Source organism: Podarcis erhardii (genome assembly GCF_964252035.2).
Source record: "Podarcis erhardii genome assembly, chromosome: Z".
In the NCBI taxonomy this organism is placed as follows: domain Eukaryota; kingdom Metazoa; phylum Chordata; class Lepidosauria; order Squamata; family Lacertidae; genus Podarcis; species Podarcis erhardii.
Genome location: NC_138504.1, coordinates 2,522,948 through 2,542,718, shown reverse-complemented (window position 1 = coordinate 2,542,718; position 19,771 = coordinate 2,522,948). Strand labels below are relative to the sequence as shown.

Here is a 19,771-nt window from a genome sequence, read left to right as displayed (position 1 = left end):
CATAATGGCAGGAGAGAGGGAGTCTGTGGGTATTCACAGCAAGAATCACACTTTGCTCCTCCTCTGGTCCTGTGTCTGCGAATGCTAAGCCCAGGGTTGACAGTGCCATGTGCAAACCTAGGCTCATGGTTTGTTTCTGCTGGACAAGCTGTGAGTTATGAGCCAAGAAAAACCTGTGGCTGGTGGCTTGTCTGGACTGAAGCAAACCATGAGCCTCGGGTTCAGATGTAACAGGAAGACAAATCATGGCTTAGCTCTCGGCAGCACTATGGCAGCAGCAGGACCAGCAGAGAAGTGAAGCAACTGCCGATTTTGCAGAGAGTATTTGCATGCTTGCTCATTCACACTTAGCCATTTTTTAGCTTAGCGTTACGTGCAAACTGAGTCAAATATTCTCTGTAGAACAGTGTTCTTCAGCCTTTATCCCCAGCCAGTTTAGCCAGTGGTCAAGGATGGTGGGAACTCAACAACATCTGGGGACCTAAGGTTGAGCAACATTGTGTAACAAATACCAGGGAGCTACCATTGGCACCACCAGGGTTTGTTCTTTGCAGGCTGTGCCGAGTCTAGAGTTGAAGCCCACCTTACGGCTTGGGGACCTTTACTTCTAATGAATGATTGCAGTTAGGAACTAAAGAGGTGACCAGTTCTCCCCACCCCCATTTGTATATGTGGAAAGAAAGTGCACCTGCTTCCTGCCCTCTGCAGCAGTCCATTTGCCAGGCTCATTTGTGTGTGTGCGCGCGTGCACACGTGTCACTAGCAACTAGTGGTAAAGTTTAGAAAAAGATTTGCCACCTTACAATGCATTGTGTGTTTACTCAGAAGTAAATTTCATTGTGTTCAGTGGTGCATCCTCCCTAGTGTGTGAGTTTAGAATCACAGCATCTGCAATATAGATAGGCTGCAGTTCTTAGAATCATAGAATCATAGAGTTGGAAGAGACCACAAGGGCCATCGAGTCCAACCCCCTGCCAAGCAGGAAACACCATCAGAGCACTCCTGACATATGGTTGTCAAGCCTCTGCTTAAAGACCTCCAAAGAAGGAGACTCCACCACACTCCTTGGCAGCAAATTCCACTGTCAAACAGCTCTTACTGTCAGGAAGTTCTTCCTAATGTTTAGGCGGAATCTTTTTTCTTGTAGTTTGGAACCATTGCTCCGTGTCCGCTTCTCTGGAGCAGCAGAAAACAACCTTTCTCCCTCCTCTATGTGACGTCCTTTTATATATTTGAACATGGCTATCATATCACCCCTTAACCTCCTCTTCTCCAGGCTAAACATGCCCCGCTCCCTTAGCTGTTCCTCATAAGGCATCGTTTCCAGGCCTTTGACCATTTTGGTTGCCCTCCTCTGGACACGTTCCAGTTTGTCTGTGTCCTTCTTGAACTGTGGTGCCCAGAACTGGACACAGTACTCCAGGTGAGGTCTGACCAGAGCAGAATACAGTGGCACTATTACTTCCCTTGATCTAGATGCTATACTCCTACTCTTAAAAGCAGGCTACATGTTTTACTGATCTTGCTTACGATGTTGCTCTGCGGAAAGCCTGTTATAGTCTGGGATGTGCTTTGACCCATTTTCCTGCCCTGAAATGCTCATGAAACAGTATGTGTTCTTTTGTTTTTTGCATGTAAGCAAATGCCCTTGTGTAATTGCAGGAAAATGGAAAGTCGGCGGATGGACAAACGATCTCGAGTGAAGTGATTGGGCCTCAGAGACCCAGATCTAATTCCGGCAGGGAGCTCACAGATGAGGTATCCAGGAGGGGGTCTGGTGTCAAAACTGTTACTGTCTGCCTATTTAAACGACTTTCAGGAACTGTGTGTTAAAATAAATACATACGTGCACAGATCCAAGAGGCCAAAAAGCCATGAGAAGATGCTGTCTACCAAGTCCATTGCGGCAACTAGTTTGGTGTTGCCTGGTGCTCTCCAGATGTTTTGGACTCCCATCTTGGACAGGGAGTACTCAAGACACCCTAGGAGGGAAAATACGGAGCTACAGAGCACCTGGGAGAAGAGAGGAAGGAAGGAAGGAAGGAAGGAAGGAAGGAAGGAAGGAAAGTGCCCCCAAATGGCTTGCAGTTCAATTTTCTATTGGCAAAGCACATACTTAATGTTGGCTCCTAAGGAGCAGAGCACGTACTCACTTCTGGTGACTGAGTAGCTAGCATCCCCTCCCCAGGCTAGTGCTCCATGCACAGTTGGAGCAACAGCGTGACCTCGCCTCCACCCAAATTTAAGTACCTTTGTCTGACATTGCACATGCAGGCAATCTGTGACTTCTGCCACAGAGAGATTGCCTCTGTGCCTGTTTCTTCATGCCTGGTCCTGGGGGACAGTGGAGGAGGGGGCAGAGGGGATTCTTCTGGCCCCCTCTGCTCCTGGCACATCCAGCCCGGGTTCTTCCTCCTCAGGCTCTTCCGCTGCCTTGTGGGAGGCACATAAATCAGCACCTACTTTCCCTGGCTCAGCCTCTGGCCCCTTAGCCCCCCCCCCCCACAGCTCCTCAGTCTCTGCCAGTCCCTGACATAGTGGAAGGAGCCCTTTATACTTAAAAAAAAAAAAAAATGCTTCCAGGATCTCTTCCCTCCCATTCCGCTCTCCACATCCCTCTGCTGTCTCAGTCTTCACTGGGTCTTCCCTCTAGGTCTACAGGCCTAGACTGTCAGTAGGGCATGTGGGGAGCTGAATCTTGATTCTTCTTACTTCGCCTGAGGAGGGATGGCAGAGAGGGGAGGAAGTGATGTGGAAGAAGCCTTCAGGCGCATGCAGCACCATCAGAATGCTACCAAAACATCCTGGTAGCTTGGTATAAGTATTCTGTGTGCCTGTTTTGTGTTTTTTTTATGCTGTGAACTGCCCCAAGACCTTTGGATGAAGGGCAGCACACACATTTAATTGATGATGATAAAATGATAGGCATAGGCATGAGGTTGTTTCATCTCCAGTGCTGGTATCCAGCTATCAACTAAGATCCTTCATTGAAGGGGTGTTCATGTGTGTTACATTGGGGTCCAACGTGCTTAACAGCAATTTCTAATAACTCCAGAGTCTGCTGCTGACGCCAACCTCATAAAGGGATTTTACCTCAGGCCACGTTCCCTAAGCCCTCCACTTCAGCCAGATTCACTCCAGTTACTGGGGGCAATTGGTCTCTGGTCCCAAAACTTTTCTGGCTGCTTGTACATTTTAACTAGTTTTCTTTTTGTTAAAAAACCAAAAACAACAACAACAACACAAAACCACCCTTGTGTGGCCTTCTTCTTGGGAGACTTCTGTATAGGCCAGTCCCTTAGCCTAACCCAGCCATCTGCTCTCTTCTCCCGAGCCTCCCTGTTTTGCACTGGGGAAGAGACATCTCGTTAGGGATGGTGGGTGCTCAAGGCCAAAGCTGGAGGACAATCCTAATGCTCAGGTGTCTGGATTTCAAGTGCTGCTTGGGTGCATTGATAGCAGACCATATATAGCAATCAACCCCAGGTGTTTTGTTTTTTTGTAGTTGTCTTATTTGTCTTGAGTACAACGCCAGCACTGGGTTCAGTCAACTGTTTTTGCTGCTACCTTCTGTGGTTCCTCTCATCACGTGCACGAGCCTTGTCCATTGACCCTTCCTTCTGTCCTGTCTTCCTTTGCAGGAAATCCTGGCAAGCGTCATGATCAAGAATCTTGACACAGGAGAGGAGATACCCTTGAGTTTGGCTGAGGAGAAGCTGCCCACGGGCATCAACCCCCTGACGCTGCACATCATGAGGCGGACCAAGGAATATGTCAGGTAGGAATTGAGGGTGGCACCTGGATGGTGGTGCCTGTTCTGCCTGCCTGCATTTCTTTATCAATGTCTCTTCTACGTATGGGCACAAGTGTTGTTGGAGCCAGTATCACTAGCAGTCAAGGGTGATAGGAGTTGTAGTCCAGCAACATCTGCAGGGCCCCAGAGGTTCTCTCTCATGATTTCTGTTGGGTTTGCCTTTGGGGGAAAACCAGTCCAGAAACTTTAGCTGGTCCAGAACTCAGCTTCAAAACGATTAACTGTCACACACAGATATAAATGTATCATCAAACAATCACCAGGAGTTTTTTTTTAGTTTGAGCTGCTGGGATTTCACCCTTATTCTAAATGCGCTTTCTACAGTAAAGGCTACTTCTTCCTCTTTTATTTCCAACCATTTTGCTAATTCTCTTATCATTTTTTTCTTTTATATTCTCATTGATTTTTCCTTCTACTCCTCTGAATTTTAAATTGAGTTGTTTCTGACGCATTTCTGTCATATCTAAGCTATCCTCAATCTGTTCTTGTGATTTGTTCAAATCTCTTATTTCCTCCTTCATTTTTTCTGTCTCCCTTTTATGTTCCTTCATTTCTTTTTGAATTTTCTTGTTTGATTCCTCTATTACTTTTGATCTAACTGATAGGTCTTGTATTTTATTAGTCCTTCTCAAGAGCTTCACTGGTTTGTTTCTAGGCCCAATTCACACAGTGGACTACTAAATGTACCTTAATGCATTAAGTGGTCTGGAACCCCTTTGTTTCTGAAGAACTACTAGCTCCCATGTGATCCTGCCTAGTTACCACATTTTTTGCTCTATAAGACACACTTTTCCCTTCCTAAAAAGTAAGGGGAAATGTGTGTCTTATGGAGCGAATGCAGGCGGGAGCTCTGCTTAGTGTTCCCTTTAAAGAGCCGCGTGGAGTGTGTGTGCGGCTCTTTGAGGCTTTTCCCCGAGGATGGAGAAGGGCTGCCCTTCTCCCTCCTTGGGGAAAAGCCCACACAGACTCCACGCCCTCTTTAAAGGGAGTGCGGCTCTTGGGGGAGCCTTAACTGCACGCAGCCTCTCCCGGGCAGGGGGTGAAGGCTCCCCTTGCTCGGGAGAGGCTGCGCATGGCCAAGCAAGAAGCCAGGACAGCCAGCAGAATCGCTGCGCTGCGATCCAGCTGGCTGTTCTAGCTTCTGGCTTAGCCGCGCAAAGCCTCCGCAGGGCAGCGGGGAGCCTTTATCCCGCTGCCCTGCGGAGGCTACGCGCGGCTATCCCTGGCTTTTGCGGGAGGTGGGGGAAGGGACAGAGTGCACAGCTCTGTCCCTTCCCCCACCTCCCAGAAAAGCCCCCAAGAGCTGCTCTCCCTTTAAAGAGTGCACGGCTCTTGCAGGAGGTGGGGGGAAGCCACTAGGCTTGCTTTTGCTGAAGTCAGGAGGGCAAGAGGGATCGGTGCACACCGATCCTGCTTGCTCTCCTGGCTTCAGGGATAGCCCCGCAAAGCCTCCTGAGCGAAGACGGAGGCGCGCTCCCTCTTAGCTCAGAATGCTTTGCGTTGCTTTCTTATTTCTTGTTTTCCTCCCCTAAAAACTAGGCGCATGTTATGGTCCGGTGTGTCTAATAGAGCGAAAAATACATAACTTTGGCACTGGAGGATCAAAACTGGCTTGCCCCACTTTCTGAGAGGGTAGGGGGTAGCTGCCAGGAATCAGTCCTAGTTCAGGGATGGTCCCTTAGCCATGAAACTCCTCCCTCCTTTTGTCATTTCATTTTCTTCTTTTTTTATTTCACTTTTAATTTGTATACCGCCTTTCTATATTACTATACCCAAGGCAGTTTACAAGCTGAAGAAGCAGCAAAATAGACAGCAAAGGTCACACAGGGAGTAACAATCCGATCCAATACATAAATGTCACAATAGCTTTCAAATAAACAGCTTATATCAAATAAAGCAATATTAAATAATCCATTAGAATGTAATAGTAAACAGTACAATGAAATATCAGCAAATAATAATTGAAGTTTACACTTAACAAATAAAGAATTTCTAAACTATAATTGATAAAAATAATGGCAAGTCACAATGCATAAAATACCACATAACATGCATAACCATGTAAAAGGGTCAAAATGAGAAACAAAGACATACAACTTTTTAAATTTTTTTTTAATTTTTTTTTTTAATATCCCCAAACTCCTATCTTCCTAGTTGCTCATCAAAGTCATGGTCTGGGAAAGGCTCCTAGGGTTGGAGTGTGGTCCATTGCCTGATGGACAGCAGAAAGTATCTCGCTCTCCCACAGCTCTTTATCATTACAGAAGGTGCCAAATTGGGTGGCCTATAGGTGGGGTGGGGTGGGGAAGCTGGTGCCCTTCAGATATTCAGGGACTCCCAACTCGCATCATCCCCAGCAAGCATCATTGGTAGCAGGAATGATGTAAACGTCTAGCAGTTTCTGGAGAGGCCTAGCAGATGGGCACCAGCGGAAAGCATTTTAAATGGGGAGTCTCAAGGAGGAGGCCCCATTTGTTTTGGTATTCTTCTAGCTTGTGAAGACACCTCTTTGCTCACACATTCCTTTGCTGTCGCCACCTGTCTTCCACTTTAATTGATGTGTTCTTTTAATTATTATTATTATTATTATTATTATTATTATTATTATTATTATTTATGTATACCCCACCCATCTGGCTGGGTTTCCCCAGCCACTCTTAATGGGGTTGTTTAATGGTGTGTTTCAATTATTGCTCTTTGAATCTTAAGGATCACGTCACTGGTTTTTATACATAAACTGCTTGGAAGCATCATTGGGCATTAACAAACCTTTTATTTTATTTTAAGTAGCTTAGCACATAGGATAAAGCTGCAGTTACTTCATTTTGGGGTTTGATTCCATTGAGAAATGTGGATACTTGGCACGTAAGGTTTAAAGCCATTTTGCTTTTCCACAGTAATGATGGGGCACAGTCAGACGATGAAGACAAAATGCAGCCACAGCAAAGTGACACGGATGGAGGACGCTTGAAGCAGAAGACGTAAGGCCACAACTAACTTCTTATGGGGTTGGGTGGGATTTAAAATTTTTGTTTTTATTATACAGTCCCATTGCATTTTCCTACTTTACTTTTATTTGTTTTTATGGAGCAGCAGGGTCTAAATATTAAACTAAAAGTAGCAAAAAAGCAGATGGATGTTTGTATTTCAAATCGTGGCCCTATTACAAATCGTGTGTGCCATCTCCTAAATGGATTTGCTATCCGAAATGTTCGTTCATGGCAACTTTCTTTTCTCTCTCTCCCTCCGCCCCCAGGACTCAGCTGAAGAAGTTCTTGGGCAAGTCAGTCAAGCGGGCAAGGCACCTGGCTGAAGAATATGGAGAGCGGGCCGTCAACAAAGTCAAGAGTGTTCGAGATGAAGGTTGGAGAAAGACGGATCTTTTGGGGTTGGGAAGCATCAAATGGGCAATATACCCAGAAAGAAGGGGGGGGGGCATTTCATTCATTACCCTTATTGTGATTGGGGTTTGTGATTCAGATCTTGCCTTCCACTTTCTGACCAAGACTAGGTTCACATCATACATTTAAAGCAGTTTGATATCACTTAAAACAGTCATGGATTCCTCCAAAGAATCCTGGGAGCTGTAGTTCGTTAAGCACAGTGGGACCTTTTAGGAGACCCCCCCCCCATGTCAGGCCTGGTTGTTGTCCTCTTCAGATCACCACACAAACACTTCTTGTTCTTTTATAAAACTTTTTATTGTGTATTAACAAAACAATCTTATAAACGGTTCTTAACTATTATTCCTCAGAGTCACTTCTTTCAGATCCCTTCTGAGCTCTGCTTCTCCGTGACCAGCCACCCTCAAAATGGCGAAGGCGCCCTTCCCTTCGCTTTCCCCCTCTTTTTCCTTCCCTCCTGGCTAGAGCTGGCCTGTATCTCCCCTCCTCCCAATCTGAGCTAGAACTGAACCCTGGCCTTTCCTGGGAACAGCCGGTCCCTCCCTGTTGTTCCTCTTGCTCCCTTCTATTAGATTCACTGCTCTCCTTCCCCCCTGGGGGAATGCTTTCTCCCTCTGAGAAACTGGAAACTTCTAACTCTTCCCTGACACCCCATTCCTTTCACAGAGCTCTGATTCTCAAAGTAGTCAAACAATCTATCCCTCTTCCCAGGGAACTTGTGAGAATTGTGGCACTGGGAGAGGGAATAGAGGTCTCACAGCATCCTTAACAAACCATTCTTCCCAGGATTCTCTGGGGGAAGTAATGATTGTTTAAAGTGGTATCATGGTGCTTTAAATGTTTGGTGTGACTGTGGCCCAGGTTGCTGGTTCCCAGCATCAGTCTCTCCCCTCCACTGCAATATAAAGCAGACACTAAATGCAGGGCAGGTGCTGTTGCTTAGAGATGGAACACCTGCTTCACATGCAGAAGGCTCCAGGTTCAGTTCCCAGTGGCATCTCCATTTTTGTTTTTAGTTTTTTTAAGGATCAAGTTTCAGCTGATGGGAAGGAGGCCAGCCCATCAGAGGAAACAGCCCTGAGCTAAATGAGTCAGTCACCTGACTCTGCATGGGGCAGCTGTCTGTATATCTGCAATCTCATTTAGTGGAGCTGGGAAAAGGACTCCTGCCTGAAGCCCCAGAGAGCTGCTGCTGGTCAATGCAGACAGTACTAGGCAAGAAGGACCACTGGCCTGACTTGGCATAAGTCAGCTTTGTCTGTCCATATGTAAATTTCTACGTCCATTTGACATAGTTCTACATTTAAATACATACAACACATGCACAGGGTTCAAGGTTCTCCAGGTAGGGCTGGGAGAGACTCCTGTCTTAAGATTCGGGAGAGCTGCTGCCAGGAAGTGTAGACAAGACTAAGCTAGATAGACCAATAATGACCTGATTCCATATAGTGGAGTTTCCTATGTTCCAAACGCACTATCTATCTGTCTCTCTGTCTATATCCACTGCTGTTGCCTCATTTGCTTTTTTTTTTTTAATTTTATTCAAAATTATAACAAAACATATTTTCCAAAAACATACCCTTATTTCCCCCCCATTTTTCCTCCCCCCATAAAACCCATCCCCCCACCCCACCCCCAGACTTCCCTCAGTTCCAGTCTTTGGTTTCTCCAATAATGCTATTTTCTGCATGTTACAGAGTTGTATAGATCCTCCAACTGTTTAGCTTATTATTATCAGTAAAAAAATTGTGAATGTTTATTCAAAACCTGCCAAGGAGTCCAGTTCGCTTTGTTGCATCTTCAGATACTTTGTGAAAGGTTCCCATTCATCCTTAAAGTCACAGTTATCCTTATTTCGTAGTTTATGTGTCAGTTTTGCCAGTTCTGCATAGTCCATCAATTTTCCTTGCCATGATTCTTTAGTTGGGATTTCTTCAGTCTTCCATCCTTGTGCTACCAGAACTCTCGCAGCCGTTGTCGCATACATGAAGATGTTTTTCAACTTTTTTGGCAGGTCTTTCCCTACAATCCCCAACAAAAATGCCTCGGGTTTTTTAACAAATGTTAAATGGAACATTTTCTTCAATTCATTGTATATCATTTCCCAATTTTTTAAAATTACTTTACAATCCCACCACATATGATAAAATGTTCCCTCCTTTTCCTTACACTTCCAACATCTATTTGAACTAGTTTTGTACATTTTCCCTAACTGCACTGGTGTTGTGTACCATCTGTACATCATCTTCATGTAATTCTCCTTCAATAGGGAACAATCTGTAAATTTTAAGTCAGTTTTCCATAATTTAACCCAATCCTCCATCATAATGTTGTGACCTACATCTTGTGCCCATTTAATCATAACTGATTTTACCTCTTCATCTTTCGTCTCCCATTCTAATAGTATCCTATATGCGGCCTTCAGTAGTTTCACTTTCCCTTCAAACACTTCTGTTTGAAACCTAGATCTAGTATAACTAAATCCTTTCTTACAGTCTTCTTTATGTTTCATGTAGTTGTCAATAATGCAGCCAACTCTGAAAGTGGTCTTTGATCTCATCATAATCTCTTAATTTCCATTTTCCATCATGTTCCTTTAATAAATCAGCATATGTGAGCCATTTTCCTTTCTTTCCAAGTGGTTTGAGCAGTAATGCTTCATGTGGTGAAAGCCACCACGGAGTCTTTTGTTCCAATAAGTCTTTATATCTCTCCCATACTCTCATTAATGATTTCCTGATTATATGGTTGTAAAAGCTTCTATGAATCTTCCCTTTCCCGTACTATAAGTATGCATGCCAACCAAATCTGTTGTCATGTCCTTCTAGTTCTAATGCCTCTTGCTTGTCCAATCTCATCCAGTCCCTGATCCATACCAAACAAGCAGATTCGTAATACAATTTAAGGTCTGGGAGGGCAAACCCACCTCTATCTTTTACATCTGTAAGTATTTTATGTTTTATCCTAGGCCTCTTGCCTTTTATGTTTTATCCTAGGCCCCAGATAAATCTTAAATCTTAAAATCTCTTTCTGCCATTTTTTAAAGCATTCATCTTTCAGGATGACTGGTATTGATTGAAAAAGAAATAGCATTTTTGGCAACACATTCATTTTAATTGCTGATATTTTTCCTAACATTGAGAGATTCATTCTGCTCCATATTTCTAAATTTCTTTTTACCTCAAGCCAATTTTTTTCATAGTTATTTTTAAATAGGTTTATATTTCTTGATGTTAACCAAATCCCTAAATATTTAACCTTTTTATGGACTTCAATCTCAATGTTTTGTTCTAATTCGGTTCTTTCTTCTTCCTTCATGTTTTTAACTAATAATTTAGTTTTATACCTATTTAGCTTAAATCCTGCCACTTTCCCAACATTCTGAATTTTTTCTATTTCTTTAGGGAGTGAAGTTTTAGGTTCTTCCACTGTTATCACTAGGTCATCTGCATACACTTTTAACTTGAATTCGCTTTCCCCAATTTTTACACCTGTAATCTCTTTATTTGCTTTTATGTTTTTGGCAAGTACTTCCAAGACCAGAATAAACAATAATGGTGATAATGGCCATCCTTGTCTTGTTCCTTTTTGGATCTTACAATCATCCGTTATCACCTGATTTATAATTAGTTTAGCTTTTTGTTCTGAATAGATTGCTGCTATTGCTTTTAAAAACTTGGGACCACTTCTGATTTGTTCTAACAACTTTATCATGAACTTCCAAGAAACATTATCGAAGGCTTTTTCAGCGTCTATAAACATCATTGCCACTTTCTTTTCATTTTCTTTTCATTTTTAGCCTCCAAATATTCTATCATATTCAAAATATTCCTTATATTCTCCTTCGTTTGTCTTCCTGGTAGGAACCCGGCTTGATCTTGATGTATATATTTTTTTTAATCTGTTAGCTAGGATATTTGCAAATAATTTGTAATCATTATTTAACAAGGAAATAGGCCTATAGTTTTTAATTTGCAGCAAATCTGCATCTTGTTTTGGAATTACTGTTATATAGGCCTGTTTCCATGTTTCTGGGATTTTGCCTGTGTTCAGTATTTCATTCATGACATCTTTCAATGGGTTCACTAATTGTTCATTTAATATCTTATAATATTTTGCCGTAAAGCCATCCGGGCCTTTGCTTTCAGCCAGTTGGAGTTTTGCAGAAGGTAATAGGCTTTGATTCCAGGCACTCGTTTTCTTCCTAGTATTCCACACTGATCAAGATGACCCATCCTCAAGCGATGATGAAGGCATGCCGTATACCAGGCCAGTGAAATTCAAGGCGGCGCATGGCTTCAAGGGGCCGTTTGATTTTGAGCAAATTAAAGTTGTCCAGGATCTCAGTGGAGAGCATATGGTAGGTTGCGGTTTTTGCTTCCACTCACAAACCATTCTGCTCCACCTGGCGGTATCAATCTGCCATTGGGATCCCACAGAAGCCATTAAATTCCTCATTAGGCTTTCAGGAATCTCTGGAAGAGAAAATGGCAGAGAAACAGTGAATGACACGTACCAGAAGGAAAGAAACAGGTTGGAATATGCCTAGGCAAAATACCGGGAATATAGTAGGCACCCCTCCCCCCGAAGAACATTATAAATACCGTATTTTTCGCCCCATAGGACTCACCGCCCCATAGGATGCACCTAGATTTTTTGGGGGGGAGGGGGAAAATAAAGGGGGGGAATTATTTCCCCCGCTGGCACGGGGGAAGCCCAAGCTTCCCCCGACCCCAGCCCCCAGAACAGGCTGCTGCCTGCAAGCCTTGTGCAGGCTGCCGCCCCAAGCCTTGCATGCCCGGCGGAACCTCCCGCCGGGCACGCGAGGCTTGCAGATAGCTTCCTGAAGCCTGGAGAGCGAGAGGGGTCGGTGCGCACCGACCCCTCTCGCTCTCCAGGCTTCAGCGAAAGCCTGCATTCGTCCCATAGGACGCACACACATTTCCCCGTCATTTTTGGAGGGGGAAAAGTGCATCCTATAGGGCAAAAAATATGGTAAGCAATAAGTACTACAATCTTGCAGTAGAAGAGCGTTAACTCCTGTATCAAGGTAAGACCAACATGGAGCAGAATGAACACCTAGGACAAAATTTACTCTTGAGGAGGTCTAGCAGGCCCTTGCTCTTGTAATGGGCATTTTTGTACTAGTGGATGGCTGGGGAAGGGGGGCCACAAGGGGGGGAATACCACCTCAAGAGCACTGGGTTACAGGTACCAAAAACTGCTAACTCGGGCTTCCTCAACCTCAGCCCTTCGTACGTTTTTGGCCTGCAACTCCCATGATCTCTAGCTAGCAGGACCCAGTGGTCAGGGTTGATGGGTATTGTAGTCTCAAAACAACTGGAGGGCTGAGGTTGAGGAAGCCTGTGCTAACTTAAAACTTCCTTCAAAGCAACATTAAGAAATTGCTGGGTTATAATGGGCTGCAGTTAGCTTAGGCATTGGTTATTTTGACTTTCACATTCATTTTGACAAGGGTAAATTAGATTCCTGTGGTACCCTAAAAAGTGATTTTTAAAATGAATTGAAAGGCAGGGAAGATACCGCAGGACACATGACCCAGGAACTCATTAGGAGAACGTGTAGTATGAAGTGGTTTAGGTGCACCAAAGACTTCTTTAAAAATAATATGAACCATAGAACAGCTTCTGTTGCCTGCAGCAGTTCCTCTGATGTGGGAAGGTTAAGTCCGCTAGTGGAGTGCGGGGCTTGCAGGGCAGGGTCAAGGATGGAGAGTGTGGCTCTTTTGAGCTGGGCAGTAGAGTTAGGTCGGCTGTGCCGGACTAAACTAATTAATTGTTATTGTTTAATTATATATCTGTTGTTAATATTTTTGCAGACCACCTTGGAATTTGAGGAAGGGTGATATATAAATATTTTAGATAAACAAATAAGATTGTCCTAGTCAGGGCAGGCTTATTATTAATATTCCACTTTTCGAAATACAGTGGTACCTCAGGTTAAGAACTTAATTCGTTCTGGAGGTCCTTTCTTAACCTGAAACTGTTCTTAACCTGAGGTACCACTTTAGCTAATGGGGCCTCCCTCTGCCACCTCACGATTTCTGTTCTCATCCTGAAGCAAAGTTCTTAACCCAAGGTACTATTTCTGGGTTAGTGGAGTCTGTAACCTGAAGCGTCTGTAACCTGAGGTACCACTATACCATTCAAAGCTTCTTATTATAAGTTATATAAAAATAAAAAATTGAACTGTGTTGTGTTTTTTTGAGCAGCCACTAAAATTCATTCACAAGAGACACTCCTCTCACTTATTTTACTCCCTAATGTCCTGTTTGTACACCTGTGGGAGTGGGGTCTGTGTTGTATGCTAATCTCTGCACCTCTCCGTGTGTCAGGCCAGGATTGAGAAAGCCCTGGTAGATATCCTCACTGAGCCATGCAGCTTGTTAGATGATGTTAGCTGGTCACACAGATGCACACTCAGCCCAGCATACTTCATAGGGCTGTTGGGGGGGTGGGGCGGAGAACCTATATGCATCACAGTGGAGCTTTTGGATGAAAGGCAGGTTAACAATTAAATAATGGGCATTTTAACACTGTTTGTATGTGACCAGTCTCTGGTTTGAAGCATGGACCTGATGGTAGAAGTGCCAGTGTTCCTAGCCTGACAGGTGTTGCTTTTCTCAACAGGGCGCCGTTTGGACAATGAAGTTCTCACACTGTGGCCGTTTGCTTGCGTCAGCGGGTCAGGACAATGTGGTGAGGATCTGGGTGCTGAAGAATGCTTTCGATTACTTCAATAACATGCGGATGAAGTACAACACAGAAGGTACAGCCTGCTCCTTCCTTGGAAGGTAGAAAACCAAGTAAACAATTGCTTATTTGAAAGGAAGCTGTAATTCTCTCCCCCCCCCCCCCGGTTGTGTTTCAGGTCGCGTGTCTCCCTCCCCATCTCAAGAGAGTTTGAATTCTTCAAAGTCAGATAACGATATGGGAGTAAGTTGGACCTTGGTTTTTTTGTTTGTTTTTTAGCATTAAATAATTTTTTATTTAAGGGGAAGAACCAAGAAAAACGACGGGAAAAACATTTTCCTGCCACACACAAATAATGCAAACAGACATGTTAAACAGCTCATCATCTCAAAAGAGAATACAGTTATTCTCTAGAATGCATGATCACTCTTATGTTCAGGGCAAGTTTCTATTTTGGAAGTTCTAAAGTAATAAAGAAGATTGGCAATATGAGCTGTGGTCCATGTTATCTTCTATAAGACAAGTATACTGAAATATGTCCTCGGGGGGGGGGGGGTGTGACACAATAATCCAGTAGTTTCCCATGACTTACGGACCCTTCCCCTTCCACTCCATCACCCTGTGGTTTGCTCTTTGGAGGCCTTGACTGTAAGGGGCACAGGTCTCCTGGTTTAAATCTCATTCAGGCACAAATCACCAGAGGTAGAAACCATTCAACATGGGAGGGAGGGGTTGTAGAATACCCAAAGCTAACTTGATAGTAGGTTATTAAGGACATCACATCTTTCTCCTGACATCTGCGTAATTAATGCTGCTTTCTTAGCATGACTTTGGATTTGATTGCTGGAGGTAATTAAGTGCTCCACTTGCTGTCTGAGTTTCCTAACCTAACAATTACCTTCCACAAGCTTATTTAAAGGTGAGGCTGATAGTGCACATTATCTTACTGAAGAGATACAGCAGGCAAGGAGGAGAAGCAGGGATGCAAAAGCTTGCAGCAAGAGTGTAGAGAGAGCTCCATTCTGCATGCAGAGTCACTGGGCTTGCTTTCTTGATAAGTACATATCTACATCTGGGCAACTTGTCTCCAGTGTTGTCAGAGTTTTCCCAAGCATTTTTCATGTTGTGGCAGAGGACAGTGACTAGTCCAAAATCATCACTCCACCTGCCTTTTATTTAAAGCAAGTTCCTAGTCCTCACTGTTTGCAGGGATAGAGGTTTTAAAAACATGCTGGCATTCACTTCCCCAATTCAGGAACAGGAGCTGTAGTGTGCTAATGGAGCTCCAGAGCACCTTTCCTTTCAGTGGGAATGTAACTCCTGCTATTGACAGGATCCCTAATTGCGGATTCTCAATGCACTTGGGACTCTCTGTTCCTCCTGCGTCTCACAGTTCTTGTATATCTGTTTGTTAGGTTTGCAGTGGGGCCGATGAGGACCCTGATGATAAAAACACACCATTTCGCCAGCGGCCATTCTGCAAATACAAAGGTCACACGGCAGATCTCCTGGACTTGTCCTGGTCTAAAGTAAGACATATTGGACTTCTCATAAATAGGAGCAGCAATATATTGCTTGTTTTCAAGTTGTGTTTAGGTTTTTCCGGGGTTTCAAAGAGGAGCCATTTCCAGGGCTACCTGGAAATGCTGGAGGTTGAACCTGGCACCTTCTTAATTCAAATCACGTGTTCTGCCACTGAGCTGTGGCCCACCTGGGATCATTCCACAATAAGGCACCTAACTTTATAGGAGAGGAGGGTGCAGCCAGAGAAGCAGACCTTACATCGGCCTTCCCCAACCTGGTGCTCTCCAGATGCTTTGGCCTGCAGCTCCCTTAGCCCCCCAACCAGTGTGGCCAATAATCAAATCTGATGGGGGTTGTAGTTCAGAATGCCTGGAGGGCTCCAGGTTGGGGGAAGCAGCCTTAAGGAGAAGAAATACCAGCCCATCACTTTATTGTACTGTAAGCCCACAACTTACGCACGTGGCAAAAAAAGAGGGGTTCTGGGGAAAATGACATTGGCACTGGCTTTTGATGATATGCTATTTTGGCTTCAGTTGCGATCCACAGAACATAAGTTGCAAGCTTATTGTAGTGATAACAATTTCCCATCCACATCGTGAGAAACAGTGAAATCAGTTTTTCATGTCCTTGTTTTTTTCTTAATTTTTCATAGACATCTGAAGGCAGCCCTGTTTCGGCAAGCTTTTAATGTTTGATTTTTGTTGTGTCCCTTTATATTTCGTTGGAAGATGCCCAGAGTGGCTGGGGCAACCCACTCAAATGGGTGGGGTACAAGAAATAAATCATCATCATCATCATCATCATTATCATCATATAGTTTATCTGCCCAGATAGGGGTACTTTGCTGTTCTCTCCATAGGCCAGTAACACACCCACTCCGCAGCTGTTGGCCGTGATGAAATATCAGGAAAGGCAGACAAACTCTTTCCACCATTCCTGATCTCCTGGAAGAACCTCTCTGGTCCTGTAACCAGAGTTTGTTTGCCGCTGCTGCACTTACTAGTTGAAGTGAACTCGCATCATTAGCACGCATGAAGGCTTATTCTTTTCCCCAATCCCTTTTTGCTGAACTGCAAGCAATGAGAGAGATCTCTTCCATGCCGAATAGATGAAACTTAACAGTAGATTGCATCAGGGCTCTGCACTCTCTTTATATTTTATACGCCTCAGAAATAATGCATGCCATTTTGATCCCCCCCAGAATTACTTTCTACTCTCTTCTTCTATGGATAAGACAGTCAGGCTCTGGCACATATCCAGGCGAGAGTGCCTCTGCTGTTTCCAGCACATTGACTTCGTCACGGCTATAGCCTTCCATCCACGGGTAAGGGAGATGGCCTCGTTTCTAACCCAGTTTTGAATTTTAAATATGAATAGAGGATTGAGTTTGTGTGTCAAGCTGGAAGTTGTGGAGAGGAGAGGGGGCCAGGATGATAAGGTGTTTACAATAGGCTTTATTAAGCACTAAAACTAGCACCATAGACAATAAAACACACTTCAAAAATACATTCCAAACCACACTGTGCCACCAGGATAAACACGGACATCCCTGCACACCCCACCCTCTCTCTCCATGCCACCTGCTCTGTACAATCCTACCCCCTCTCCACAGCCTTACCATAACTGTCTCAAGGATGGGCCCTCCCTCTCCCCACCCACCCCTGTGGAGCCTATCATGCTGTGTCCCTGCAGGTCAGTCCACTAAAACCATGCACTAAAACCAGGCCCATCTCCACCCCACCCCCCAAAGTCCATGGTGGACACTGGTGCTGCTGTTGCGTCCTCTCCCTCCTCTGTGGGCTTGCACAAAACCTCCAGCGTCTCCCTAGTCGTCTCCACCACCTCCTCTTTCCTGTGAAGCAGCACCTCCTGATTGCCAGCTCAACCTCTCCCATGTGCAAGTGTCCGAGGAAATGAAAGAAGAAAGAAACAGATCAGAGGCTGGGGGTCATCAGCTCCCCTCTTTCCCCCAGGCTCCATGGAAATCTAAAACCCACTGGAACCAAGCGGCGCCCAGTCGCCCCACACCAAGGCAGCCTCAGAATTTCAACCAGGGTCTGTCCCCCCTGCCACCTCTGGTTGGCCACCTTTTGCCTTGAGGTCTGGCAGCATTGTTGCTCCTTCTGTGCTACCTGGACCCGAGCACTGACGCCTCTGCTTCCCATTTCTTCTGCCGCTCCTCTTGACCCATAACTTGTTCTGGTTGCAGCCGCTGTTGCTGCTTCTCTGCATTCCTCCTCCTCTTAGTGACCCCCCCCCCAACTTACCAGCTGCAGGGTGCTCCTGGAGCATCCCACTCCCCCTTCAGCTCCACTTTCCTCCTCAAGGGCAAACCTACACACCAACTGCAGCACCAGCTGGGGCTTCTGGACCACCCTTGTCCGGACTTCTTGGGTGAGCTGCAGATGTGCAGGAAATAACGCAGTATTTAGGCCCTGCGCTGTGCTGCAGTTTCTGGCAAGAGGCATCCTCCTCGGTCTGCCTCTTGTCACTCCTAGCTCGCCCTTTCTTCATTGGAACGGTGTTCTCCTTCCCTCTCTTACTGCACTTTCAATGGACAACCTGGAAGCTATCCTCTTCTCCATGCTTCCTGCTCTTTGTTTAGCCTGGAGAAGAGAACACAGAGAGGTGATAAGATAGCCATCTTCAGTTATCTGAAGGGCTGTCTCATGGAAGATGGAGCAAGCTTGTTTTCTGCTGCTCCAGAGGGCAGGACCCAAACCAATAGATTCAAATGCCAAGGAAGGAGATTCCTGCTGGAACATCAGGAGGAACTTTCTGATGGTAAGATGTATTCAACAGTGGAACGGACTACCTCACAAGGCGGTGGGCTCTCCTTCATTGGAGGTTTGTAAGCAGAGGTTGGATGGGCATCTGTCAGAGATCATTTATCTGTCATTCCTGAATTGCAGGGGGTTGGACTGGATGACCCTTGGCATTCCTTCCAACTCTACAATTCTGTGCTTCTATGAGTAAGGGTACATGAAAGAGTTATCAAGATACACATTGTATCTATCTTAAGATGGTGCCTGTGGGACCTACCAACCTCAGTTTGCATGTTTGAGAATGTGTGATGTACAACAAGCCCATGAATTTGCACTCATGCAGACACCAAAGTTGACCTGAATGTCAGGAATGGTGAGATTCTAATAGAGCAAAGTTGGCCCTGTACCTGTGTGTCCATTTCCAGGGGGGTGAAGACAACATATTAGAAGGCCTCAAAGAAGTTGCCACCAATAACACATTTCTTGTGGCATCTATCCTCTTTTAGGATGACAGATACTTCTTAAGTGGCTCGCTGGATGGAAAGCTGCGACTTTGGAACATTCCTGACAAAAAAGTGGCCCTCTGGAATGAAGTGGATGGGCAGACCAAGCTGATCACAGCAGCCAACTTTTGCCAGAATGGCAAATACGCTGTTATTGGCACCTATGATGGCCGGTGTATCTTCTACGACACAGAGGTAAGCCCTGCTACCACAATTGATGCCACCTGGTTCATTCAAGGGAGACAACCAGTAAGTAGGATTGTTGCTGTGGTTCAGAACATTCAGAAAGAAGCCCCATTTTATGGAACTAATAGTGTCTCAAGTACCCACTGCCAACACCAACTGTTTTCCCTTGAGCTGCTTCCGGGTTCCAATCCAGTTTTGGCCACTTCAGGATGCAGAGCAGAGCTCGGTGAACCTGTGTGTATATTCCAGTGAATTTCTTCTTGTTTTATTTCTCTTTAGCACTTAAAGTATCATACACAGATCCACGTGCGGTCAACTAGAGGGCGGAATCGAGTTGGGAGGAAAATCACTGGAATTGAGCCACTGCCAGGAGAAAACAAGGTAGCTCCTCTTACTTTGAAGACACTCGCACTCTTTGGTCATTGTGTCCAATTCCACAAGTCCATTTAATGTTACCTACATTGCATAGTTTCACAAACCTGGAGTGATGGTGTGGAAGCCACAGCTAGTCCCGAGTGCAGCCTCCAGAGTTGCACCTGGTGCTTCTGTTTGAACCCGTGTAACACAGCCCTGCACAAACAATACTGACTGCTGATATGCTTCTGGGCCCAATGCATGGTTTTGTTGCAAACTTAGAAAGCCCTGAATGACTGCCAGTTCCCATGCCTTGAGATCTGCTGGGCTGGCCCTCCTTTGTGATCCTACTGCCAAGCAGTGTGTGCAGTGGCACATGGAAGTGCCTGCTCAGTTGGTGTGCCCATTTGTGTAGATGTATAGCTGGCAACTTTCTTTTCTGAATTTTTGTGGATGAGCTTTCAGAAGGTGCACATATTAAACCAGGTCTATGGCGCACAATGATGCT

The 19,771-nt window shown here is 45.0% G+C and overlaps 1 protein-coding gene across 1 annotated transcript in view; it reads left to right on the top strand.

Annotated features, from left to right (window-relative positions):
* The window catches only part of WDR44 (WD repeat domain 44), a 51,287-nt gene that overhangs the window by 21,720 nt on the left and 9,796 nt on the right, over positions 1–19,771 (top strand). Inside the window, exons 6-16 of the mRNA XM_081846858.1 lie at positions 1,663–1,758; positions 3,642–3,778; positions 6,712–6,795; positions 7,071–7,177; positions 11,427–11,578; positions 13,869–14,007; positions 14,110–14,174; positions 15,347–15,460; positions 16,657–16,779; positions 18,727–18,918; positions 19,189–19,290. Coding sequence (XP_081702984.1) covers positions 1,663–1,758; positions 3,642–3,778; positions 6,712–6,795; positions 7,071–7,177; positions 11,427–11,578; positions 13,869–14,007; positions 14,110–14,174; positions 15,347–15,460; positions 16,657–16,779; positions 18,727–18,918; positions 19,189–19,290 — 1,311 coding nt within the window. The remainder of the gene's footprint in view (positions 1–1,662; positions 1,759–3,641; positions 3,779–6,711; positions 6,796–7,070; positions 7,178–11,426; positions 11,579–13,868; positions 14,008–14,109; positions 14,175–15,346; positions 15,461–16,656; positions 16,780–18,726; positions 18,919–19,188; positions 19,291–19,771) is intronic.